The 26,607-nt window shown below is 42.3% G+C and overlaps 1 protein-coding gene across 1 annotated transcript in view; it reads left to right on the top strand.

The window, feature by feature from the left end:
- ERBB2 (erb-b2 receptor tyrosine kinase 2) overlaps window positions 1-26,607 on the top strand; it is a 74,308-nt gene that overhangs the window by 31,011 nt on the left and 16,690 nt on the right. The window contains exons 6-18 of the mRNA XM_081970071.1: window positions 883-998; window positions 2,128-2,269; window positions 2,512-2,628; window positions 3,081-3,207; window positions 4,976-5,049; window positions 5,252-5,342; window positions 5,807-6,006; window positions 7,770-7,902; window positions 9,347-9,437; window positions 10,108-10,268; window positions 14,792-14,839; window positions 16,186-16,324; window positions 25,954-26,076. Coding sequence (XP_081826197.1) covers window positions 883-998; window positions 2,128-2,269; window positions 2,512-2,628; window positions 3,081-3,207; window positions 4,976-5,049; window positions 5,252-5,342; window positions 5,807-6,006; window positions 7,770-7,902; window positions 9,347-9,437; window positions 10,108-10,268; window positions 14,792-14,839; window positions 16,186-16,324; window positions 25,954-26,076 — 1,562 coding nt within the window. The remainder of the gene's footprint in view (window positions 1-882; window positions 999-2,127; window positions 2,270-2,511; window positions 2,629-3,080; window positions 3,208-4,975; window positions 5,050-5,251; window positions 5,343-5,806; window positions 6,007-7,769; window positions 7,903-9,346; window positions 9,438-10,107; window positions 10,269-14,791; window positions 14,840-16,185; window positions 16,325-25,953; window positions 26,077-26,607) is intronic.

The following is a 26,607-nucleotide window of genomic DNA, read 5'->3' as shown; positions in this document are numbered from 1 at the left end:
CAAGACACTGGGAGAAAGTTGCTTTAGAGCAGTGATGGCTAACCTTTTCATTGCAGCGTGCTGAAAGCACGCGTGCAACAACCCATAATGCAATGCATGCGCGACCTCCCCTGTGCACCCCGCATATGCATGCACAACCCCCTGCATGTGCCCCACACATGTGTGCATGCACTCCTGTGCCCCACACATGTGCACGCAAACCCCCACATGCACTCCACCCTGCACATGTGCACGTAACCCCTGCACATGTGCACGCATCTCCTGTACATGCACATGCACCCTCATGCTCCCCACCCTCTGTGTATGTGTGCATAACTCCTCCACGCTCCCCCTCCCCCTGCGCATGCACGCACATCTCCCGCGTGCACCCCATGCATGCATGGAAGAGACCCAAAAACCAGCTGGCCAATGGGAGGCGCACACACATGCGCAAAGCAGTGAAGCTGAGCTGAGCTGATGGCTCGCATGCCCGTAAAGAGGGCTCTGTGTGCCATCACGGCTTTAGAGGGTGAAAGGGTTCCGTTATTTGAGGCAGGGGGAGGAAGGGAGAGCTGTGCTTCTGTTTAGTCGTATCCTGGCTGCCTGGGAGTTCAGTTTTTTCTATTCTCTCAATTATTTTCCTTATGGTCAAAGCTCCCTAGTCTGTTCTGGGTGTCCCTTATTGCCCCTAATAACCTGAGGGTCTGCTGCTCAGGCTGTGGTTTCCTACGGTGGTCTCAGCAGCTGTTCTCTCTAGCCTCCTCCATCATACAGTGGTTTCTGGTTTAAGATGGGCCTGGACTGAAGTCCTTTCTTCCTGCAAAAGTATCTGAGGACAGAGACCTCTGCTTGTATGGGAGAGAGGTAGAATGACCAGTTTCTTCATTTTTGGCTCTCTGACAGTGACAAGTACAATCTGTGCCAGCAGCTGTCCAAGGTGCAAAGGAGGACACCCAACAGACTGTTGCCATGAGCAATGTGCAGCAGGCTGCACAGGACCCAAGCATTCCGATTGCCTGGTGAGTAGGGATCTTTTGGAGGCTTCTCCCCCAGCGTTGAGATGTCCACTTCATTGAAGAGATTGCTACTTTCTGATTTCAGCAAAGTTGACATTTGTTAATTCATACCCACCAGTATTCCTGCAAGAAGCTAAACATAACCTCCCTTCGCATATGGATAAACACATCTGAAAACTGTGGGTTAGATTGGCTGTGATCAAAAGAGTATGGATCCAGTAGTGAAGATTCTACACTGGTGTTGTGTTCAGTGACTTTTAAGACTCCATGCTGTGAGAAAATATGTTGAGTTCTCTCTTTGTTTTTAGAGTAGAATAGAATAGAATTCTTTATTGGCCAAGTGTGATTGGATACACAAGGAATTTGTCTTTAGTGCATATGCTCTCAGTGTACATAAAAGAAAAGATACATTCGTCACAAATTATAAGGTACAACACTTAATGATAATCATAGGGTACAAATAAGCACTCATACTAGGAAACAATCAATATAAATTGTAAGGATACAATACAGTCATAAGTGGGAGGAGATGGGTGATAGGAACTATGAGAAGATTAATAGTAATAGTAATGCAGACTTAGTAAATAGTTTGACAGTGTTGAGGAAATTATTTGTTTAGCAGAGTGATGGCGTTTGGGGAAAAAAAGTTCCTTTTCACTTTAATGACAGGATTCCTATATTATACTAAGTCAAGTCTTGTTGAACCTAATGGTATTAGGATTGGAGAAGCTGAAGTTGATATCTTTTCAGCCAATGGGGAGAGTGATTTTGTCCAGCCCTCTTAATCCAGCCTCATAGGGTGCGGTGTGCTGTGTTTGCATATTGTCAATAAAGCAGCTGTTACAAAGATGTAATGATATTTGGATGCTTCCTTTGGCAAGCAAAATTTAGCTGTATCCTTATACTCTAGAGTATTTCCATTAACTAGACCAAGGTTAAAACCAATGTTTATATTAATGTGCTATTTAAAAAGTCCTGCTATCTTTACCTGATGAAAAGCAATGCCTGTCTCTTGGGGCACAATTTTTCTTGCTTTTCCTCCAAGAAATGAATAGGGCAGGGCATCTCCTAGACTGTGTCTTAAATTTTGCCTGCTGCTCCATTTAAGTGCTACTACTTCCTGTTTTTCCAGGCCTGCCTCCACTTCAACCACAGTGGCATATGTGAACTGCACTGTCCACAGTTAATGAACTACAATCCAGATACTTTTGAAATTATGCACAACCCAAATGGACGCTACACTTTTGGAGCAACCTGTGTCCCTCATTGCCCTTGTAAGCCTCTATTTATGGATAGATTTGCTTGGAGTGAGGGGAAGATAGCTGGGTTGTATATATACTGTACTTCTAGTCTCTTTCAACCATTTGATATATTGGTATGTGAGATTTCCCACTTCTTTTGGAGCCCTCATGCATTCATACAGTTATCAAGATGAATTATAGCTTTACCTTTTTCTTGGCTTGATAGATTCCTGTGCATAGAATTTTAAAACAACTTTTCCCATATCTCATGACAGATAATTACTTGGCTGCAGAGGTAGGCTCTTGCACTCTGGTGTGTCCTCAGAACAGTCAAGAAGTGAGCAGGGGTACCACACAGAAATGTGAGAAATGTGACAGTTCCTGCCCAGAAGGTAAGAACTGAAAATCGCTAAAGTGTGAAAAGATTCTCCATTTTTCTGGACACAGCAAAATGTTATCTCTCTGGATTATCCTTGAGTTTCTGTCTCAATTTCGACAGAGCTATGGAAAGAATGCATGGGTTTTGGCTTTACGCTTGTCCAACTCCAAGCACGTTGGCTTAATTGTAAATTTCAGTCTCCATGTGTGGCATTCATTCTTATTGTTTTAGAGTTCAGTCATCTCAATAATTTGCTACTGTCTGTGGAATGCAGAGGATTCACTTACATATTGTTATGCCTCCACAAAAGGCCAACCTATCAACCTGTTCTTCACTGGCTGTAAAGACCAGAAGTTAAATTGTGATAGGCTGCCCTACACTGTTGGTTTAATATGATGTGTAGATAAATATATGCATCCTTTTTTCTGCTTTAGTTAATTCTACACCACCTTCTCTCTATTTTAGTCTGCTATGGTTTAGGAATGGATTTCCTGAAAGGCGTTCGGGCTGTCAATGCCTCTAACATCCACCACTTTACTGGCTGTACCAAGATCTTTGGCAGTTTAGCCTTTCTGAAAGAGACCTTTGCAGGGTAGGTAACCAAGTCTTAGAGTCAGAAGGCTGTATCAGTTTCTGGGATGCATCTGTGTAGTTGTTCTGGGTAATGCATCCCAGGTTATGCATTGGGAAGCCTCTGAGCAAGCCCAGTAAATTAGAGCTGCAATTAAGCTTTGTTATTTTTTAAAGCCAGAGCCTATTTTGTTTCTAGGTGAGCTTTTTAAAGGATAAATAACCATCCAGAGTTATTTACAGAAATAGCAGCTTATTTCACAATTCAGCATCTTTAGAAAGCTTTTATTTTTTTAAGGATATTAACTCATAGGACCAGAGAAATAAGGTTGAAAACATAGTACCATTGTAATCACTGAGCAATTTTGTTTTGAAGGCCTAAAAGTTTAAGCTGTCTGTACTTCTCAAAAAATGAGGTCTGTAAGAAAAAGAAAATGGGGCGTGGTATTGAGGAAAGAAAGAACTATATTAATACTCTGTTCTGAAACAGAACACCTAATCTCTATCGTGAGGCTACTGTGGGGCAGGAGAATAATGCTGCCAGTGAAAATTGTGGTGTGAAGAGAGAAAATCATTTGTTGGCCTAAGATAGAAGCTTTTATGCATGTTAACAATTTCGATGGAGAAGCTTCAAAATTGAAAAACACTTGGTATTTCCTAAAATGAACATTTCCAGCAGTAGGAGTGATGTTTGATGCTGGACAATCTGAACACATTCTGGTTCCCATTTGCCAGCTCAAAGGTGAAAAGGCTTAAGAGACTGGTGAATGGGATTGGGTCTAGATTTGAATAAATCTGCTATTTCTCATTTTTGTTGAATTAAAAGCGTCACAATTTTAGAGGGAAATCAGAACATGAACTATGAAAGCTTTGTAATTAGTCCTTAGAAATGTATCTCATGATGGCATGATATATTGTTACTTTTTAAAAGAAAGGTAGTATCACCTGCGACAGTTGAAAAATTAAGTCATCTTGAAAGTATTATAGCAGAAATGGGTGATTTGTAGGATTCATATTCAAGCCCTTTCTTGCAGTTAATTGTAATTTAGCAAAGCTGCCATCTGGCAGCATTTCTTACAGTCTTCTAAAATAGTGTGATACTCAAGTTCTAATAGGCTTGCCACAACAAAACAACAACAGCCTCAACTCCCAATATGAGGAGACAAAAAATAGAGTCTTATTTTCTAAGGTAACAGTATTGTGCCATACATTCATTCACTCATTTAACTTGTATGACTGCCCAACTCATAATGACTCTTGGAGATATTCAAACACATATAAATCAGTTACCAATCCCTCACAAAATATTATTAAAATAGCAGAAGAAATTGGGAACTAAATACACTAACCAAAGGGACCATCTCATTACTCTGGCCCAAGGAAACAACCGGACCATAAGAGTCTTACAGAAGATCGGAGTCATCTGAATCTTAAGGGGAAACCGTCTGGCAGGACAGAATTCAGTTCTCACTCATGACACTCACCGTGGCTTGTAGTTCCTCAAAATATTCTTTTGACAGGAAGAACCTATGGGAGAAAAAAGTTGTATATGTGCATTTATATTTCCTTGTTTCTATACTTTTCTGTGAATTTTTGGTGTTTTTTTTTTGAAAAGATGATCCTGTAATTCTCTAAAAAGAGACATATGAAAGTGTGCAATATTTTGGCATCATTTCAACCAATTCAAGCAAAGATAGTGTTCACCACTAGAATAACCAGGGGGGGAGGGGACATGTGTGCATGTGAGCATTTCAGTTTCACTCCAAGTTGTTCCTTCCTTTTCTGTTTAGAGATCCTGCCACAAATACTCCACCCCTACAACCTGAACAGCTTGAAGTCTTTGTGCACCTGAAAGATTTAACAGGTATGTACAAGAAGATTTCAGGATAGTTTGAGGCGTTGTAATAAGGGCAGTGTACCAGTGCTTGTAATAAATAGCAGCATATCCAGTTGGTCCCTGCCTCTGATCAAAGTATTGTTCCTCTGTAATAAAGGCAACATCAATCCTTTAAAGAAGTAACAATCACAGTTCTCCATTGAATGGACACATCTTGGTGTTTTCTCAGGCTTTCTATACATTGAATCCTGGCCAGAGACTCTCTTGGACCTGAGTCCTTTCCAGAATCTTCAGGTGATCCGAGGGCGGGCACTTTACAAGTAAGTTGTCTCAAGTGTTTTAATGAAAGTGAGACCTGTGTTAAGTTATCAATGGAAAAGTCCATATCTGAGTAATTTTCATGGGTTCTTTTCTTTTTTTAAAATCACCAATTACTAGATTACCCAGACTTATTTGACCACAAAGTGCTGAAAATTTGGGCAACTGATTAGGTTTTGTATCTTTGCTCAATGGCTGGGGGAAGAGGGAAACTTTTTATTATAACAAAGAACATTTAAATTATGAATGCCTACAACTGTTATAGAATAATAAAACTGTTTTCTATTTACTGTCTATAAGTACTTTTATTTATATTTTAATATCTCAGAGAATCAGGAGGACAGTCTATCTTCATGACCATATTATGTCTCTAGCTTAGTGGTGTACATTTAACACTAGAAGAAATTGCTATTTCTGTCATTGGAATTTTGCTCATTTTAATTGGGAAATCTATTTCATGTGACAGTGGAGCTTATTCGCTAACACTGCAAAACCTCAACATATCATGGTTGGGCCTACGTTCACTGCAAGAGGTCAGTAGTGGCATGGTCCTTATCCACCACAATCCCAACCTTTGCTTCATCCAAAATGTTCCTTGGGGCGACATCTTCAGAAACCCTCGGCAGAGGCTATTCCACAATGACAACAATTCGCCTGAGCAATGTGGTAAGCATGTCTGAAGCCCATTTGCATTAATGTATGTGTCCCCCCCCACCCCCACCCCTCATTCTTTGTAGGTGTGAAAATGTCCTCTAAGCCTGATATTTTGGTGGTCAGTTGAAATGACTTAAAATGGAATCCCATGTGAGATTTTCCTGCAATATTGTGAAGCTGAGAGGAAGAAGTTAGAAGGTTGCTTAGCATATCTTTGGTTTGGGCAGGTTGTAATAGTAAAACCATGGTAAGATGGGAGGCCAATAAATTTTATAAATAAATCAATAAATAGCGTAAACGTCAAGATAAAACAAGGAAAAAGTAATGGAAATGTTTTGAGCAAGGTCCCATTCAGAGATGAAAAATGTTGTCTGGCGATTCTGGTCAAAATATAGCACTAAGCATGTATGATAGTCTTTAGGCAATAATAATGTCCAGAGTAGAAAGCAAATGGTTTTCTACCTTATTTTTACTTCTAATAAAGTTCAGAGAGAGAAGCTTAGAAATATTGTCAAAATTCTGGGCGAGGTGAACTTGGCTGAGGAGTCATAGGCATACGGCACTTAAGGATAAGCTACTCAGATATCATTTCAAAGTTGAAGTGACTTCAGGAAAAGGCTTTTATTCCTTAAGCTTCCGAGTTCTGTTCCAGCCCAGTACCAGTAAGATTAAATTGTGGTTGCTAAACTTTATGGAAACAATAGTCTACTTTTGAGTAGACCGCTGTGCTTAAAATTCCCATATCATCCAGCATTTCTTGGTCATCTGCTACTCAGCGGTGGCATTTTCCTGATTTGGTTGGGGTCCTTCAGATTTTGAGTCCAAGGTCAGGTAGTGATTCTGTCAATACCTCTGAGTTGAGGAACAGTTCCCCATTTCTTTATTCTCATTTAGCTCTTGCTTGTTTTGGGAAAGACAACTCATCCTAAGGAATATGGCAGGAGAGTTGTTTGCGACTTATTCTATTTTAGTGCAATAATTGGATAGTATGGAGTGATTTCTCAAAAATGTACTGGAGGAAAAAAAATTCAGGCATAAGATTGGTTTACATATGGGTTCATTTCCCCCCCCCCCATTCAACTAATATCCTTCCCTTTGAACAGGGCACAAGGTGACATATATAGTACTCACTCTTCCTATTTGTCCCCCTAAGTGCTAGCCTCTGAGGTAGATTCGGCCAAAAGAGCACCTGGCACAAGTCACTCAATGGCTGAAGATAGATTAGAGCAGTGATGGCTAACCTTTTTGTTGTCGTGTGCCAAAAGCGTGTGTACAATGCACGCATGACACCCCCCGCACACATGCACATGTAACCCCCCACCCCCACTCATGCGCACATTACCCTCCATACTCCCCCTGTGCATGTGCATGCAACCCCCCTCCCCGCACCTTGTTTTGGGCCTAGTAGGCCTTTTTATAGCCTCCTGGAGTAAAAACAGGCTGCGGGGGGGGGGCACGCTCCCCCGCACACGTGCCCCCAAAATCAGCTGGCTGATGGGAGGTGTGCGCACATGCACAGTGGAGCTGACCTGGGGCGAGGGCTCATGTGGCCGCAGATAGGGCTCTGTATGCCACCTGTGGCATGCTTGCCATATGTTCGCCATCACGGGATTGGAGTCTGGGTTTCCCCACTCCTAGTCCAACACATCATAAACCACAGTGATTGTCATAATTTAGCACCTGATGCAAGAATGCAGATTAATTATACTGATTGGTTCCCTGAATGTAAAATTATATGCTCTCCAATCTTCCTTTGTCTCTCTTCTTGTCTTTAGGTCTCCAAGGCCAAATCTGTTATTCTCTGTGCTCCCAGGGACATTGTTGGGGACCAGGGAAAAGTCAGTGTGTGTCCTGCAGTGGCTTTCTCCGTGGGAAGGAATGCATTGAGAATTGCAATGTTCTGGATGGGTATGTGGCAAGGGGAGATGTGATTGAGTGGGGCTTTTCTGATTCCTTACTGAGAAAATAATAAGAGGGGGGGGAGGATTTCAGAAGTATTATATAGAAGAAATAAGTTTCAAGTCTAGTATTTTAATCTTATCACTGAATATAGAAGTATAAGCTGCTCAAACTGGATACAATAGGAATAGCATATCAGTGTTAATAATAAATAAAATCACAATACAATGTACGAATGTGTTTGATTTCCCTTATCCTCAGACAAAAAGCAAAAATAATATCCTTAAAGTTTCAGTAGGTGGCACTGTGTAGCTTACCTTGGAAAGCCAAACAGAATTGGTTCTGAATTAGTATTTGGAGAGAAGATTGACTGGAAAATCTAGAACTAGAAGTTTCAAAAAGAAGAAAAAAAAGAAACTATCATGGCAAACTACTTCATTTTTCATGCTCAGAAAACTGCCTGGGTATTGCATTATAGGTCATCAAGAGTCCTTATACAGAATGGGCTTTTTGCTGAAAAGCACCCAAATAAATTATATGATTTATGGTTGTGGAGTTAAAAAGATGTGGACTAAGTGAGGGGCTGAAGGAATTTGTATAACCTCTAAGAGAGAAGGAAGATTATAAGTGTATTTTTTCTGTTGAATAGAAGGTTGGAAATCATATTTCATAACTTCAGTTTCTTTTTTTCTTTGCACTTTTTCATTTTTTTCCCTTTAGATTTATCTTTATTTCAGGTAAAATTCACAACAAATATAAATAAAAAGGAGTCAGATTTCACTTCATGGCAATTTACAGATAGTCCTCAACTTACGATCACAATTGAGCTCAGAATTTATGTTGCTAAGTGAGAGAAATTTGTTAAGTGAGTTTTGCCCCATTTTACAACTTTTCTTGCCACATTTGTTAAGCAAACCACTGCCAGTTGTGAAATTAAATTAACACAGTTGTTAAGTGAATCTGGCTTCCCCATTGACGTTGCTTGTCAGAAGATTGCAAAATATGATCACATGAGCCCAGGACACTGCAACCGTCCTAACTATGAACCAGCAGTCAAGTATCTGAATGTAGATCTACATGGTCATAAGTGTGAAAAATGGTCATTAGTCACTTTGTTCAGTGCTATTGTAACTTCGAACAGTCACTAATCAAACTGTTGTAAGTTGAGGACTACATGTACTTTTATCACTGTTGGGATGCTTGATCCTGTGCCATTTCTCACTTTCCATGTCTATTGAAGGTACATGGAAGTAACGTCATTTCTCCTCTTTGTCTAAAATACCCATCACCAATGAAATAATTAAATATTTTGAAATCACTCTACCCTGATTATAAAGTCGTTTTTATTCTAATTCAGTGGATTCCAAATTGAAAAATAAAATAATGTTGTTTGAGAAAACTAGGAAATTGAGAAATTGGACTGTTTAAACTTTGGCTTGATTGGAATTTGCAGGGATATCCGGGAATATGTCAATGGGACACGCTGCTTTACATGTCATCCAGAATGCATGCCCCAAAATGGGACTGAATCTTGCTATGGATCGGTAAGAACGCTGAAATATCTTGAAACCACAATCCTGTTCAGATATTATATTCTTGTCTCTTTTTTTGATCCATTAGGTTTTTTTAAAACCTTTTGTGATTGGTTAACAGTGAAAAGAATAAATAACCAGGCCTCCTTTCTGGGACCTAGAAACCTAAAATTGGTGACCTACAGTGTTCAGGGTCATTGATGCAGTCATAGCACTTTTAAGAAAAAAGGCAAGCAATAGTACAGAGCAAACCATCATAGGTTATGTAAGCTAACTTGAGTTAATTTGATTTGGACAACTTCACCTTGAGAGACTGTTACCCTTGAGATTAACTTGCTTTCTAGCAACTCTCTGCAGCATTTACCAAATCCAAAGTATATAACTATGTCCTTCATGTGTATGTAATAAATTGTGTAACCATTGCTATTTTTCCCGAGGTAACTTTGCAGCATACCCTGTGACTCTAAATTCCTAGATGTCTATCAAACAGCTGGTTTTCACTGCTCTGTAGGTTATGTCCATCTAAGGTCACATCAGCAACCAGCTTGTATGACGAAATAACAAGAACATAATTCAATAATGAAAGATATCCAACAAAATTTGGATGAGAGGAGGATTCCCCCCCCCATTTTGTTTAATTGAGACTCTTTCCCACCATTCTTTACCCCCTCCCCCCTTTCAGGAGGCAGACCAGTGTGTAGCATGTGCCCATTACAAAGATGGACTTTCCTGTGTGGAGCGGTGTCCCAGTGGTGTGAAGCTTGATGGCTCTTTCATACCTGTTTGGAAGTACCCTGATGAAGACAATGTCTGTCAACTCTGCCCAGTCAACTGTACCCTTTCGTGAGTAGTCCATGGGTGGGAAGATCATAGAGCAAGATACAACAGGATTCTGACTACTTTTTGACAAAAAAATGGACAGTGTAATACAAAAAAATGTGATCAGCTTTCAGTCTAAAGACACCACAAGAGCAAAATACTCATCACTGATGAAATAATTATTTTTTTAAATATTTTTTAAAATTTTCTATTTATTACATTTTTTAGTGCTTAATAAGTGCTTAATAAACATTGAGTTTATTGGGTATTACTGGGTATTTAAATTGCTTAACAATACAAATTTCCTTCTTACTCTCCACTTCTTTTCCCCAATATTGGTAAAATAAGTCCTATGTTTGATAATATTCTGTGTCTTCTTTCTGTTTGATTTTCAATGTAAGTCTATCCATTTCTGCACAATCTAATATCTTCTTAATTATATCTTCATCTTGCGTTATTTCTTCATTTTTCCAATAATGTGTGTGAAAATAATCCTGTTAAGGCATGTAATATTAAATAGATACTTTTTTAATCAAAATTTTCTGATATTATCCCTAATAAAAGTTCAGGTTTTAAATCTACACACTTTCCTATGATCTTTTCTATCCATTGGTGTATTTTTGCCCAATTTTTTTTTAGCTTTAACACAAGTCCACCACATACAGTATGATAAAATGTGCCTTTTTTTAAAATTACATTTCTAGCATTTGCTAGACATATTTTTTAAACATTTTAGCTAACCTAGCAGGTGGTAAATGCCATCTATAAAACATTTTATATAGATTTTCTTTATAAGAAGTTTACATTGTCAACCTATAGTTTCTTTCCCATAAATTTTGCCATTTCTCTAGTTCCGTTATAGAAAAAAAAATCCATTGCACGATTGTATCTTTTATTTGTTCATCCTCCATTTTTAAATTTAGTAAGAAGTTATCTACCTTCTTAATTAGTTTTTCATAAAAGTTCAACAGTAATTAAATATTTTAAAATCACCCAAGCCTGATTATAAATGAGACTCTTCTTCTTTCATTGATAGGCATTTCCCTTTGTTGCTGAAATTGCAACTAATTAGAGTTAATCTTTTAAACTGATATTCTCCCCTTTTGTTTTTTCAATTTTGGGTCAAGCTATTTAAGCATGAGTGGAACAATAAGAAGAGTTTATTTGTTTTTGTTTTTTATGATAATAAGTTCTAACTTACACAAATGCATAAATGGAATGAGATAAGAGAGGCCTGAGTTATTTATTGGGTTGCCTTGCTGTGGATTTAATGTGGAGGGAGATAGCATTGATTGTGCTTGTGAATGACCCCTGGAAGGCTTGGGACAGAGCTGGTACAACCATCCTGGTCCTCCTGGATCTCAGTGCCTTTCAATATCATCAACTTTAGTTTCCAAATGGAAAAAAAAAATCTCTTAAATTCACGTGAAAATTCTTTTGCTGAGGATTGAAGGAGATTTTTTTTTAATGGAATTAAGCAGCAGGAGGGTGATTAGAGTGTTAATTCTGGAAAGTTACAAAGGCAATAAGGAGAACAGATTGACTGGAAATAAGATTTTGAAGCTAATTATAAGAATCCTGTGGTTTGTTCAGAATTCTAATAAAATATAAATTTTAAATATAAAAGTTGGGATACATTAAAAGATGTATCTGCCTTGAAAATAGTCCATGTTGAACTGTATAGCCTTGTCAAACATGAGCACAGAAAGTATTTTATGCCGTATTATATTATACATTATATACATGTTTTATGATAATGTTTATTTAATAAAATGTTTTATAAAATTTGCCATTTAAATTCCACATTAGTCATGGAACCCAGATTTCGAATAAATTAGCTCATTTGAAGTATCTTGTTTCAAAAATTGTTGCCTTATGATGCACCATTTTCCCCATCTAAAGGTTACCCAAATGAGAGTTTCAGTAATATATAGACATTATTTTTTTTTCTAGTAGTTTTTAATAGGATTTTCATGATTTGAACTAAATGGCAAAGCTGTAAAGATTTGCTTATAGATAAGATGTGAGAAGAAGAGATTTTTTTATTGTATGTTTAGAAAAAAATATAAGCTGTGATGTTAAAACTGAAGGAAAGTGTTAAACTTGCAAAGGAGTTTCTAAAAGGAGATGAAAAGAAAACAGTAAATTAATTTGTGGGAGATTATTTAAAGGTATTAAAGATTAATATTTTGATATTTTTTTAGAGGGGTGTGTGTGTGTGTGTATGTGTGTGTATGCATACACACATGAGTTCAAGAGATTTTTGGTTAAAATGTTAGAGAAGTAAGGTTACTGAAACTGTACTTATCTCGATGAAGGAGAAAAACCAATTTCTTTATATATTTTCCCTTCATAGTTTTCCCTTCTTTTTTTCTGTCTGCATTTTTATTTGTTCTGTTTATATTTTTCTTAGTTTGCATTAGTTTATCTTTGTATTTTTAAATTTCAATAAAATCATAAAAATACAGTCAAAAATACAGTCTTTCTGATACCATGTGGTTGGCTATTCCATTTTATTGGGAATGGGAGATGAGGTTTCTCAAGGACTAGGTTTTTCTCCTTTTTAACATCTATATGAAACTTCTGGATTAAGTCATTCACAGGCATGGAGTGTGGTATTATCAGTATACAACTTCAGCCCTGCCCTGACAGGTGATGTGGTTATGGTGCTGACCAAGCACCTGGAGGTTATGAGGGTCTGGATGGGGAGGAACTGACTTTGAGTAAACTTTGACAAGACTCAGTGGCTTTATATTTTCAGCCCCCCCCTTGTCCCCCCCCCCCCGGGTTTGTTAATATGTCATCTTTGACTCTGACAGGGTTGCACTTCTCTGGATTGAGTTGATATGTAATTTGGGGATCCTCCTGGGATCATGGTTCCTGCTCAAGAGCAGGTGGCAGCCATGGCTAGGGGGAACCAGCATAGATTTAAGCCTTTTCTGAATCACAGTCACTGAGGCCTTGGTCATTTCCTATTTGGATTAATTAATTAATTAATCCATCAATCAACTATATATAGCTACCTGTCTCCCCCAAAGGAATTATTGCAACATGTTCTACATTGGGCTGCCCTTGAAGGACTACCTGGAAGCTACAACTAGTCCAGAATGCAGCAGCAGGTGCGGTGTGGCCTATGTTACTTCTCTGTTGCAAAATGGCTTCTAGTTTCTTTCTGGGTAAAATTCAAGGTGCTAGTCATTGCGGATCACTAGCTGCCAGCAGTTTGGCAGATCGAATCTCGCCAGATTCAAGGTTGACTCAGCTTTCCATCCTTCCGAGGTGGGTAAAATGAGGACCCAGATTGTTGGGGGCAATAGGCTAACTCTGTAAAACCACTTGACAGAGGGTTGTAAAGCACTATGAAGCGGTATATAACTCTAAGTGCTACTGCTATTGATATGATCTTTAAAGTCGTATTTGGAACAGGATCAAGCTATTAAAATGATTTTTTATTGAAATTATCTGTTTGTCCCATTAGATTGGATATGGGGGACTCATTCTAGTTCGTTTCTCTGAAACACCATCCTCTGTACCCAGTGGGACCTAGGAAGCATACCTTTTCTGAAGCTACCCGTCACATGGAACACATTCACCCCAGGAATCAGCAGGCTTCCACCCTCTTGGCCTTCCCAAAGGCCATTAAAACCTGTTTCTTTCCCCAGACACTGGGGTGAAGTTGTGAAGCTCACAGAAAATTGTTGGGGCACCAGGTTTTAAATTTTTAAAAAATGTTTTTAATGGTTTTAAATTTTTATTGTTTTGAGCCACCCAGAGTTACTTTAAGATGGGTGGTGCTACATATCTTTAAGAAAATAAAATATTAAACTGGAACTGAATTGCAGAAAAGGTTAAAGTGTAACCTGTTCTGTGTTTTGAGAGTTTGTTAATAAGTGAACCTTGAAAATAGTATTCCTTTCCTCTTCAAATTACAGTCTAATCCGGTTTCTTTTATCACTTTTTATTCTTGCTGTCTAATTCTATTTCAGGTACAAATACGTTCTTACCTAGGGAGAGTATGAACATTTATTTTTTTATTTCATTGTGGTGCCCAGGCCAAAACTGTAATGAACCTTGTTATAATATGCACAAGGCATATCTCACCAGAAAATTATTTTGCATAAACTCCATTTCGTTTGGTTCTTGCACAACTGCTATTCATTAAAACAGCTTTTCCGAACTAGGATTTTGCAAAACCCTAGGGATCAAAGTGAGATTGTGATTGAAATGGAAAAAAATAGTGTGTGTGTGTGTGTGTTTAATTGGCACTGTGCAGATGTAGGGTTTATAATGGTGGAATTTTTTTACATCTTGAAACTGCTGCCAGCCTGCTTTTTTACTATCATTGCAAACATTGAAAACAAAGTTTGTGTAGGTTAGAAGTAAATTGAACTGGAAGTCCTTTGGATTTTTTGCAATCTTTATGCAGAGATTCTCTGAGATCTGGGAATTATTTTAAGAGTATTTCCTAAGTGAAAACTTGAGAAAGGCTGCACTAAAGTAAAACTTGGCTAGTGAATGATTGTGTGACACCAGTTTTCTTTTTCCAGATGTGCACTACGGGATGAATTTGGCTGCCCTGTGGATCAGAAGCCCAGGTATTTTAATTCTATTTAATATATATATATTGTATTTTGTGCTGATAAATAAATAAAGGGAGACTAGTATAGATCCATTTCAAGCTATTTAGCTCTCATCAGCTAGCCATCCCAGCTTACTGGGATTCGAACCAGGGCTGTATTACATATTAGGCAGTTATATTAGCCACTAAGCCACAGGCTCTCCTCCTTATCAGCTGAGCCAGGGAAATAGGTATGTATTTGTGTTATTGGGCATACCAGGGGTTGTAACACACACACACACATACATACATACATACATACACACACACACACACACACACACACACACACACACACACCTATATATAGTTTCTCTTATCTCATTTTTCTATCATGAAATCAAAATAATATATTTAAAACCTATTGTTTGCAAAGGAGGAATTTGCAAGTTTAAAGTTTATTGGAAGTGCCACCCTTTGGGAATATTTTTTAATTTCTCAGTGTTAGAATGTTGCGGTAGTCATTCCTCCAGGTACTAATCAGATCCTGTCTGCTTAATTACTGATTCTAGAAAAAAATCAGCCAAGTGCTGCCATTTGCTAAGGCTTAGAAATAATAAATGGGCCCTCAGAGTGGATAGTAGGAAGAACCTCAAGACCTTCTAAGAAAACGTCGCCCCTAAAGTTTGTTCCCTTTCCTCCAAGCTAGGCAAATTAATGGGTTTAATTTGGCAGGCATCAGCTTGATATGTTCAAAGTTTATTTAAAGTAAACATTAAAAATGTTTTACTTGGAGGTAATTAATGGGCTACATTACTAGAGGAGAATGGTGAGATCTTATTTTGCCTTATACTGTTCAAGAAAGGACATTAGCAAGGGTAGGCCTGCTGTCTCATTTGGCAATGAATGAAATACCTTTGATGATCCATATATTGATTTGTGTGCAGCTTCATTGTAATTTCAGTATGTCTACAGGCAGTTTGCTCTTTCCCACTGAAGGATAGCATATTACGGAGAGACAGAAATTGGGGAAAGAAAAGTATCTATGTTGCAGAAGAGAAGAGATGAGGTCTTATGTCTGAGAAGTGCTTAATCTTCCTAACTGTTGTAGAGCCAGATGGAGAAACCAATTAAGTTAGCACTACTGCACACACACAGATAACAAGATCACTGTAAGAGGAAGGTATGGTGACTTTGATTTCCCAGCTATTGTCAATTATAATTAGGGAAAGTTTCTCTGTTTACTTGATTTGCTCCTAATCCTTTGGGCAAGTAAACCATCTCCAGATGGTCCCAACCAGGGAAATACTGATTACAGCTTGGCGTTTCCTGTTTTAGATTACAATTTATATATATCTCTCTTTCTTTCCATCCTCTTTTCAGCCATGCTAGTTCAATCATTGCAGGTGTGGTGGGTGCTGCCCTTGCCCTGCTTCTGTTGCTTCTCACTATTATTTGCATCAGTCGACGGAGGCAGCAAGAGAGGAAACATACCATGAGGCGTCTTCTGCAGGAAACTGAGGTATAATCAGAAGTTGTGACCCCTTCCCACTGTAATGGAGTGAGAGCAAATGAAATAAAGCTCAAATTCAGAGTTCCACATAATTAGTTCTCAGCTAATATCCATTCATTCAGCAACTGTCTGAAGTTATAATAGCAATGAAAACATGGACATATAACCAACCGGTCCTTGGTATTTTGTTCATCACAGCTTTCCCTTAACCAGGTGATCATGACCCATGCTGGACATCTGGCTCATGATTACAGTATGACCTTGACACGAGTCTTGGTCACATGATCACTATTTGCAACCTTCCCTAACTGCTGACTTCCCACAAGCAAAGTTAAAGGGAGAAGTAGATAGGGAAGTTGCAAGTTGCTCTGGTAAGTGTCTTCCACTGCTTTTTCTTCCACCAAAGCACACCTTTTCCTGTGCACAACCAAGTTCCCTAACCTGCCCATAGCCCTCCTAAGCCTCCCTCCAGCCATGCACTGGCCATCTTTGCAGCCTACTCTGGTCTTCCCAAGGCACTGCCACTCTCTTTGCCTAGTAATCCTACTTCTTCCCACTTAACGTCCACACAGTAACTGGGGATGCTGGGATTGCTATCCCTAAGCAATGTGATCATGTGGCATTATATTTTACAATCGCATCACTTGGCAACAGCAATCCCAGTCCCAATTGCCGTCATAACCCAAATACTGCTGAATGGAGTCATGGGAACAAATACCAGAAGAGGGACTTTATTTTTATAATCTGCTTTCAGGGGTATTAGAAAGATGTGGCTAGCCACTGTTTAAACCAGTGGTTCCCAAACGTTTTCAGTCCACCGCCCCCTTGGTATTACAAACTGATCCTCAGTGCCCCCCACCCAGTGGTGTAATTCAATTTTTTTTCCTACCGCTTCTGTGGGTGTGGCTTGGTGGGCGTGGCTGGGGGGGTCATATGACTGGGCTGTTTGCACGACGGAAGGAAGATAGTAACAGTAAAATTAAAACTGTAACAATTAATTGCACATTTATTCAAAATCAATTTAAAAACCTTTTTAGTTAATGTTAATTCAACAAAATTGTTGAACATGATCCAGTGATACCAGGTTTTCAAAGTCTGATAGTCATTTATCAAGAACCTTGGTGACTAGTAACTTAGTAAACTCAGTAAAATTTAGTAACTACTTCACTGTTCAGTAAATTCTTAATGTGATAGATGGGCTTGATGAAGTGATACCAGTTTCCCAATGTCTGGTTTTAAGTCACTTAGCAGGAGTCTTAAATCACCACATTCAGTAATCTGGAGTCATTTTCTTTGCTTGGAGAGAAGTTGGATGACCACACTGAAGCCACATTCCACCAAATATGATGGAAATGTAACAAGGAACTTCTTAACCACTGTCCATAGTGCAGGATAGCGATCAGAAATTTCTTTCTGTAACCAAAACTCTTGGTACGCTTTCTTAAACATTGGCTTCAGCTCAATGTCATTTTACAGCTCTATGAGTTGTTCCTCCACTACCCCATCTTCCTCAGTATCTGAAAATGAATTTATCACCCAATCTGGAATTTCCATCAAAAGAAGATCCTGATATCGCTCAGACATATCTTTATGCAGCATGTCCAAATGGTCACAAAAAACTTGAAGATCATCATCTTGTATCCCACCTTTCTCTTCTAGCTCAAAGAAGCTCAGAAATTGGTATAGCTCGCAACGGCCTATATTGCGCTTGAATAGAGTTAACTTTGAAATAAACATAGAGATGACAGATTTAGCCTTAATAAGAATTGTCCTAATTTCCTTGCAACTGCAAATTCACTTCATTGAACTTTGCAAATAGTTCTGATAAATAAGCAATGTCATGCCTGATCTCTTTGAGTTCACCACTGAGCAAGGCATTCTTGTCTTCAAAAAACTCCACAACACTGTCAAAAATATTGTAAAAGCGTCTCACACAGTTGCCTTTTGATAGCTGATGAACTTCTGTATGAAGCAGCAAACGATCAAAATCTTCATCATTGAAAAGGTATTGAAAAAGTGACTTATGACCATTTTTGACAGTTATGACCATTGTAGCATCCCCTTGGTCGTAAGATCAAAATTTGGATGCTTGGCAACTGACTCATACTGTATTTATGATGGTTGCAGTGTCCTGAGGTCATATGATCATCTTTTGCAACCTTCTGACAAGGCAAAGTCAATGGAGAAGCCAGATTCACTTAACAACATTAGTAATAAATGCAGTAATTCATTTAACAAGTGGCAAGAAAGATAATAAAATAGGGCAAAATTCACTTAACAAAAGAAATTTTGGGCTCAATTATAGTCATAATCTGAGGACTACCTGTAGTCTGCAGCAGGAGGAAAAAGGCTTTTCAGAGAGCAAAGTTTAGTTTAGTTTATTTAATTTATAGACCGCCCCCTCTCCCCGTAGGGACTCGGGGCGGTGTACAGACCATTCGTAATCAAAACAATAAAATGACATAAGACATAAGACATGCAACATAAACAACTCACACACACGGTCTGTTATAAAATCCCAAAACCAATTAAATATTAAGAGCAATTTTAAAACCCATTAAAACCCCAATATAAAATTTAAAAAGCCATCCAGGAAGGTTTGAATAGATGTTAAATGCAGTTACGATTATGGTTGTAATTAAGTCAGACCTGCTACTCGAAACAGGTGGGTCTTGAGTTTCTTGCGGAAGGAGCGGAGATCAGAGGTGGTTCTAATATCGGGGGGAGGTCGTTCCAGAGGGTTGGGCCCATCACAGAGAAGGCCCTACTCCTAGGCACCGCCCGCCCGCACTGTTTAGCGGATGGTACCCGGAGGAGGCCTTCTCTGTGAGAGCGGATTGGTCGCAGGGATGTATGGGGTAGAATGCGATCCCGCAAATAACTAGGTCCCGAGCCATGGAGCGCTTTGAAGATGACAATCAACACCTTGAAACACACCCGAAAGGCCACAGGTAGCCAGTGCAGCTCGCGCAGGAGAGGTGTTACATGGGAGTACTTAGTATTCCCCATAATAACCCGCGCGGCTGCGTTCTGGACCAGCTGGAGCCTTCGGGTGCATCTCAAGGGGAGCCCCATGTAGAGAGCGTTACAGTAATCAAGGCGAGAAGTCACTAGGGCATGAGTGACTGTGCAAAGGGCGTCCCGCTCCAGTAAGGGACGCTATTGGCGCATCAGGTGAACTTGATGGAACGCCCCCCTAGCCACGGCCGTCACATGATCATCTAGCGACAGCCGGGAATCTAGGAGGACGCCCAAATTGCGTACCCTATCCACCGGGGGCAGTTGTACCCCCCCAATGGCCAGAGATGGAACACATTGGCTAAAGCGGGGTGCCGGTAGCCACAGCCACTCCGTCTTGGAAGGGTTGAGTCTGAGTCTGTTGTCGCCCATCCAGACCCGCACGGCTTCCAGACACCGGGACATCACCTCGACGGCTTCGTTGGGGTGGTTCGGGGTAGAAATGTATAACTGAGTGTCATCTGCATACAGATGGCACTCAACCCCGAATCCTCGAATGATCTCACCCAGCGGTTTCATGTATGTGTTGAACAGGAGAGGGGAGAGGACCGACCCCTGTGGCACTCCACACGTGAGCGGCCTCAGGGTCGATCTCTGCTCTCCCGCCAACACACATTGCGTCCGACCGGAGAGGAAGGAGGAGAACCACCGCAAAACGGTGCCTCTCACCCCCATCCCCTCCAGCCGACGCAACAGGATACCATGGTCGATGGTATCGAAAGCCGCTGAGAGGTCTAACAGGACTAAGATGGAGGAACAGCCCCATCCTTCGCCCTCCAGAGATCATCCACCAATGCGACCAAAGCCGTCTCTGTGCTGTGGCCCGACCGGAAACCGGACTGGCGCGGATCTAGATAAGTAATTTCCTCCAGGTGTCGAGGGAACTGCTGCGCCACCACACTCTCAACAACCTTCACTAAAAAGGGAAGGTTGGAGACAGGACGATAATTGGCTAACTCAACTGGGTCCAGGGAAGGCCTCTTAAGTAGGGGCCTCACCACCGCCTCCTTCAAGGAGGCTGGCAGGAACCCCTCCTCCAGCAAGGCGTTCACCAGATCCAGGAGCCAGTCACGTGTAACCTCCCAGGTTGCCAGTACAAGCCAGGAGGGACACGGGTCCAATAAACATGTGGTGGCCCGCAGTCGCCCGCGTAGCCTGTCCATATCCTCGGCGGCAACAGAGTCAAACTCCTCCCAGATAGGTACCTCAAGACTCGCCTCCGGTGTCTCCTCACGATCACTGAAGGGGACCCATTCGCTCCGGATCTGAGCGATTTTGTCCTGCAGATATTCCCCAAATTCCTCTGCCCTCCCCTGTAAAGGGGCTTCCCGCGACCTCTGTGATAGGAGGGAGCGGGTCACCCGAAACAGGGCGGCAGGGCGGTTTTCTGCAGACGCAATAAGGGTGGCATAATATCGACGTTTAGCCACCCTTAGTGCCACAAGGTAGGTCCGTAAATGGGCTCTTACCTGTGTTCGGTCAGATTCGGCCCGAAAGGATCTCCATCTGCTCTCTAGGCGTCTCTTGTGGCGCTTCATCACCCTCAGCTCCTCGGAAAACCAAGGGGCCAGGGTGGTTCGCTGCCACCGGAGAGGCCGCAAGGGCGCTACCCGGTCCAAGGCCCCGGCCGCCGCACTGTTCCATGCAGCCGCCAGGTCCTCCGTCCGGGAGCGGGTCAGGGCAACAGGAGGTGGCCCAAGCTCCGTCTGGAACCTGTCTGGTTCCATCAGTCCCCTGGGGCGGAACCATCTAAGATCCTCTGGTTCCGCCTCCCCGCGATGGGGGGTGGCGTCAGGGAAGTCCAGCCAGAGAAGCGAGTGATCTGACCATGACAGGGGAGTGATCACCTGATCCCCTATTCCCAGATCACTCTTCCATCGACCAGAGATAAAAACAAGGTCCAGCATGTGTCCTCCTTCGTGTGTGGGGCCCTGAATTATTTGGGTCAGGTCCAAGGCTGTCATGGAAGCCATGAACTCCTGAGCGACCTCGGATGATTCACCCGTCGATGGCAAGTTGAAGTCCCCCATGACTAATAGTCTAGGGGTCTCAACTGCCACCTCCGCAATCACCTCGAGGAGCTCAGGCAGGGCCGCTGAAGCATAGCGAGGAGCCAAGTATGCAATCAGCAGGCCCAACTGACTCCCTGGGCCCCATCTCACACCTAGAGTCTCACATCCGGATATCTGAGGTACGATGAATTCTCTCGGTGTCAAGGCTTCCCGTATAATGACCGCCACCCCACCACCCCTACCCCGGGCACGAGGCTGATGGAATACACGGTATCCTGATGGGCACATTTCCACGAGGGGCACACCCCCCTCGTGGCCCAACCAGGTTTCCGTGATCCCTGCAAGGTCCGGCTCCCCCTCAGAAACCAGGTCATGGATGAGGGGGGCCTTATTAACAACGGACCTTGCGTTACATAACATCAGTCTCATGCCACGGCTCTGTAAACCCTGACCACCTAGGATGCGGGGGTTGGTACAAACGACCGGGCGTAACCAACACCCCCGGTCTCCCAACCGACTGCAGGATCTTCTTCTGTCCTCGCATCTACCCCTTCCTGCGACCGTTGGAATATAGGAACCCTCTAAAGGAACGTTATACTGACTCCCCTCCCCTGCTCCGCTCCCTTCCTCCTCAGCCCCACCTGTTCGTCTGGCTCTACTCCTATTCCTGGTCTGGCTAGACCCACCCCCCGCCCTGGATCCCTTTAAAACCTTTAAAAAACATTTACACAAAAACCCCCGGAGCCTCCTCTTCTTCCACCTCTCTGGATTAATACATCCGTCATCAAGGTGGGCCCTTGAAAGGGCAGAGGGCCATATTTGCGAGAGGGGGGACTCCCGCAATAAAATCAGGTCTACCCTAGAGTAAAAATAAACCATGGTTCAGCAGGGCCTCAGATCGAATTGAGGGTGCTACAGATATTAAAATTACTTTACAAAGATGTTAAAATAGGTGCTGCATACAGCACTGAGTCCAGGAGGAAAGGGAAATGCAGAGGGATATAGGGAGCCAGGGCCTGGATACTGATGGTAAAAGGCCATAAGTCTTAGGTGGGGCTTATGGGTGTAGCAGACCAGTCCATCAGTCTGTAGCTGGTCTATAGATGGTCACAGGATGGTCAAAAGATGGTCAAAGGATGGGTGGGCAGTAGAAAAACAGTAGGGAGACGATACAAGCAGATGGTCGATAGATGGTAAATAGATGGTAAACCAGGGATAGTAACAGGGCTAATAGGCAATGATGAAAATAAAGGTAAAGGCTGCTACCATCGCTCCTCCCCTCTCCTTCGCTCCAGCAGCAGCCGTTGCCTCTCCCTGTATGTCCAACACCACAAAACGCCGAGTCGCGCTGCTCCAGCCCCAGGGCCATTTCACCAACCTCCAGTCCAACCTCCAGTGCCTCCGACGCCTCAGCCAGCCTCCAATCCTCACGCCAGCGTTTTGGCGCTTTGGCCCTTCGTCAGGCCTCCAGGGCTCCCAGCACCCGGCTCCACGGCCTCTCCTGGCCCAGCCAGCATTGAATATGGCTTGCATCGCTCCTTGCATCGCTCCTGCTACGCCCAGCCACTCCGCACGTTCAAACACACACCAAACGCCACACATACGCCAGCCGCTTTCATCCCGGCTTTGCCCCGCCGTCCCGCACCGCCCCACGCCATCCATGCCCGGCATCACTACAGTGGAGGCGGAGGCTGAGGCGACGGAGACAACCGTAGCAGCGGCCGGCGCTGGCTCTCTTTCTGCTCACCGGCTCTCTCACCCTCGCATTTTCGGCCGGATTTTCAGTCGCCTGGCCACCCTGGGGACCCGTTGGGGTCGTAATGGAAAGCCAGGGTGGCCCTCTCCTGGACCCGGTCCTTCCAGCTGATGCAGGGGACCCGGTAGCACCCCTATTCACGCAGGCAAGCCCCGCACGCCTGCGGAGCTCAAGGGTAAGCTGCCATAGCTCCGGAAGCTCCTCCCAAACTTGAGTACTAGAGTATTAGAGCTTGGTGGGGACACCCACAACTTCAGTTGCCAGGTGACATGCTGTCGGTCTGAACCAAAATTAGAGAAAGATTGCGTGAAACAAGAGTGTCCGAAGAAAAAAGTTGGAGAGTGAAGTTATGTTAGCATGCAGAGTAATTGGCAGTTGCTCAGGAGAAAGAGAAAAATGATCCATGGGTAGCTTCCCTGAAGGAACGAAGATGAAGACCCAGAAAGAGGGCATCTTCAAGACAGAAAGAAGGGACCCAAGTGGCTGCAGACCGCATCTTCACTTTTCAAGGACCAAAACAAGGAGGGACAAAGCTGGAGGTAGTATTCAGCCAGTTTTGACTGGTTCTAGCAAATCGGTAGTGGACATTTTGAGTAGTTCGGAGATCCAGGAAATACCGCCTCTGGCTGGCCCCGCCCCTGATCTATTCGCTGCCTCCTGAGTTCCAGCTGATTGGCTGGGTCTTCTTTTGTTGCCCTTATTCCCCTGCTGCAGACAGGGTTGAGTGAAAGAGGTGTGCTTGTAAAATTGACAGTATAATCTTTGAATAGGCTCAACCGCTAAAATAAAGCCTTAGGACTCCATTCGCTTTCCCGATTTTGCCCGTCTCCCGCGGATATGATGGGTGGGTGGGGGGGTGTCCCTCGGTGTTGCGGAGATAGCAGAGTTTGGAATGTAGGCAGGAAGAGAGCAAGTTTGTATCTTCCCTAGCAATTTGGGAAATACAGGTGGTCCTTATCTTACAACTATTAGTTTAGTGACAGTATGAAGTTACAATGGCACTGAAAGAATTGAGTTATGACTGTTTTTCACACTTATAACCGTTGCACCATTCCCATGCCCATGTGATGAAAATTCAGACACTTGGGAACTTACTCATATTTATGATGGTTGCAGTGTCCCAGGATCATGTTGATCACTTTTGTGACCTTCTGACAACCAAAGTCAATAGGAAAGGAGGAAAAATGCCACTTTCTAGCTAGTACAACTAATGATTAAAGATATTTCACTCATTACTGGGAATGAGATCAGGGCAATGACAATTCATTTTGGGGGGAAACACAAGGATGTAGTCAGGACATGATGTTAAACTGCACTGTAAGCTACTTTTATTAGGTGTGTCAATGCTTGCGAACCACTTGTCTCAATTCCACAAACTATTCTGAACAAAATGTGCCTCCCTCTTTCAGCAGATCAGCCAGCCAGCTAATGCTATAAAAATTATTACTAATTTAAAACACATTTTCTGGAATATTTCCAGCAGTGGGCAAGATTAAGATTGTTTATTAATCCAGATGTTTTTAAAAAGAATCCTATTAACAATACTAATGCTATAGAAAAAAAATGTGCATCTATGAAGTAGCTGCAAAATCACGCCCTGCCCCAGCATGAAAAGATTACAGTCCACAACCTCTTTTGTACACTGTTCAATCCTTATTTACATGAGAAAGTAGTTCAAGCGGAGTAGACATCTTCCTCTTAGAATCACATTCCAAAATTTCAGCATTCTTTGCAAATTTTTACGGAGGCAGCAGCTCAGTTTCTACACAGCATGACAGACCGGCCGAGGGTCTCCGTGCGCTCATGTCAGGTGGGACAGGACCTTTGGCTCTTGTGAAGCTGGTCACCCACACGCCCATTTGTTAAATAACAGTGGGCCGCGGAGAAGGAAGTGGCAAAGCTGGAGAGAAGCAGGGAAGATAGCTACATCGCTACGTTTAGGGGTTCATGGCAGCCCCCACCCCCACAGCTGGAGGAGCAGTTTTAACTGCCAGTCTCGCACGACGAAGAAGAATCCAGCCGCACCTTCAATGGGTAGAAACCCATTGAAGGCGCGGGCGAGACCCAATCTTTCCCAAAGGTGCAGCGTCGCCTGTTCCTGGTGAGGCGAGACTGAGCTGCCACCTCCACACAAGCCGCATGGGGAAGGACTCTCGCTTTCCGTCCCATCGCATTCCCTTCTGCGCCTGTGCGCTAAGCTAGGTGAGTCAGGAGTACAGTACAGCAGAACACCTCCAGCACGCCTCTGCCACCTCCCTTGCCTCTTAGTGCCCCCCTGCCTCCCCCTTGCCTCTTAGCACTCCCCTGCCACCCTCCTTGCCTCTTAGCGCCCCACTAAGTCATCCCCCTGCCCCCCCGAGAGTGGTACCGCCCACTTTGGGAACCACTGGTTTAAACCAAATAAGCTGATTCCTTATTGCCTAGATTCATAAAGCTGCTACAACAGACAGAGTCAATTTGGTACAGTGGTTAAGATGCAGGCCTAGAAACCAAGAGACACTGAATTCTATAAAAAAATTGACGCCGTGCCTTTAGGCCAGTTACTGTCTCAGTCCAATTCACCTCACAAGATGGTTGTGAGGAAAATAGAAGAAAGACAGAGTATTGATATATTTTGCCTTCTTGAATTGTATATGGAAGATATGTGGGATAAAAATCTAACACAACCCCCCCCCCCCGAAATGTTCCAATAATTCTGAGGGATAAATAGTACTGTTTTTGTTTTCATTTACATTTGTGTCATTTAGAAATTGTTGATATGTTCTTGCATTGGTGATTCATTGAAGGAAATACATTTATCTTCTTTTTTATGTCCTCATTCTTATGTTCCTTTCTTTCTGTAACTCTGCTAGTTAGTGGAACCTTTGACCCCGAGTGGAGCTCTTCCAAACCAGGCTCAGATGCGTATTCTCAAGGAGACAGAACTGAAAAAAGTCAAGGTTTTGGGGTCAGGTGCCTTTGGAACTGTGTATAAGGTGAGAACAGGAATTGAAAACTACGTAACTAAAGTTGGGCAAATGGCAGGCGAAGCTTTGCCTGGAAACCACCCTGAGAAATTCAGAGTATCTCCTCTCTTTCTCCGTTTTCATTCACTAAATTCTCTGAAGCAAACTGATACACACCAGCCTTGGGAAACACAACCATCAATATTCTTATAATCAATAATCAATCAATATTCTTCCCCGCTGACCAAAGGGAAAGTACAAAACACAGCACACAACTAATAGCACACTTCCTCCAAAATTCCCCCCGTATCTTTAATACTTTATAAAACCAAAAGAAAAATGAATAATTTATCTTTTGGTTTTATCCTTCTGCTCAGTTTAAAAGATTGCAGAAATACTGAAATAGAGCAGTAATGGCTGAGCATGTATAAGAGCTGGGAGATATGATAAATCCACAGTTCCCACCAATGAGGAAAACGATCCACTCTCCAAGTTTTGTAGGCTTCATTGTTTCTAATGAAAAACCAGATTCACTGTGATTATGGATGGATCTCAGTTGGA

The sequence above is a fragment of the Natrix helvetica genome (genome assembly GCF_964273705.1).
Source record: "Natrix helvetica genome assembly, chromosome: Z".
Taxonomy (NCBI): Eukaryota; Metazoa; Chordata; class Lepidosauria; order Squamata; family Natricidae; genus Natrix; species Natrix helvetica.
The sequence above is the reverse complement of the archived record's forward strand: the minus strand, read 5'-3'. Positions and strand labels throughout refer to the sequence as shown.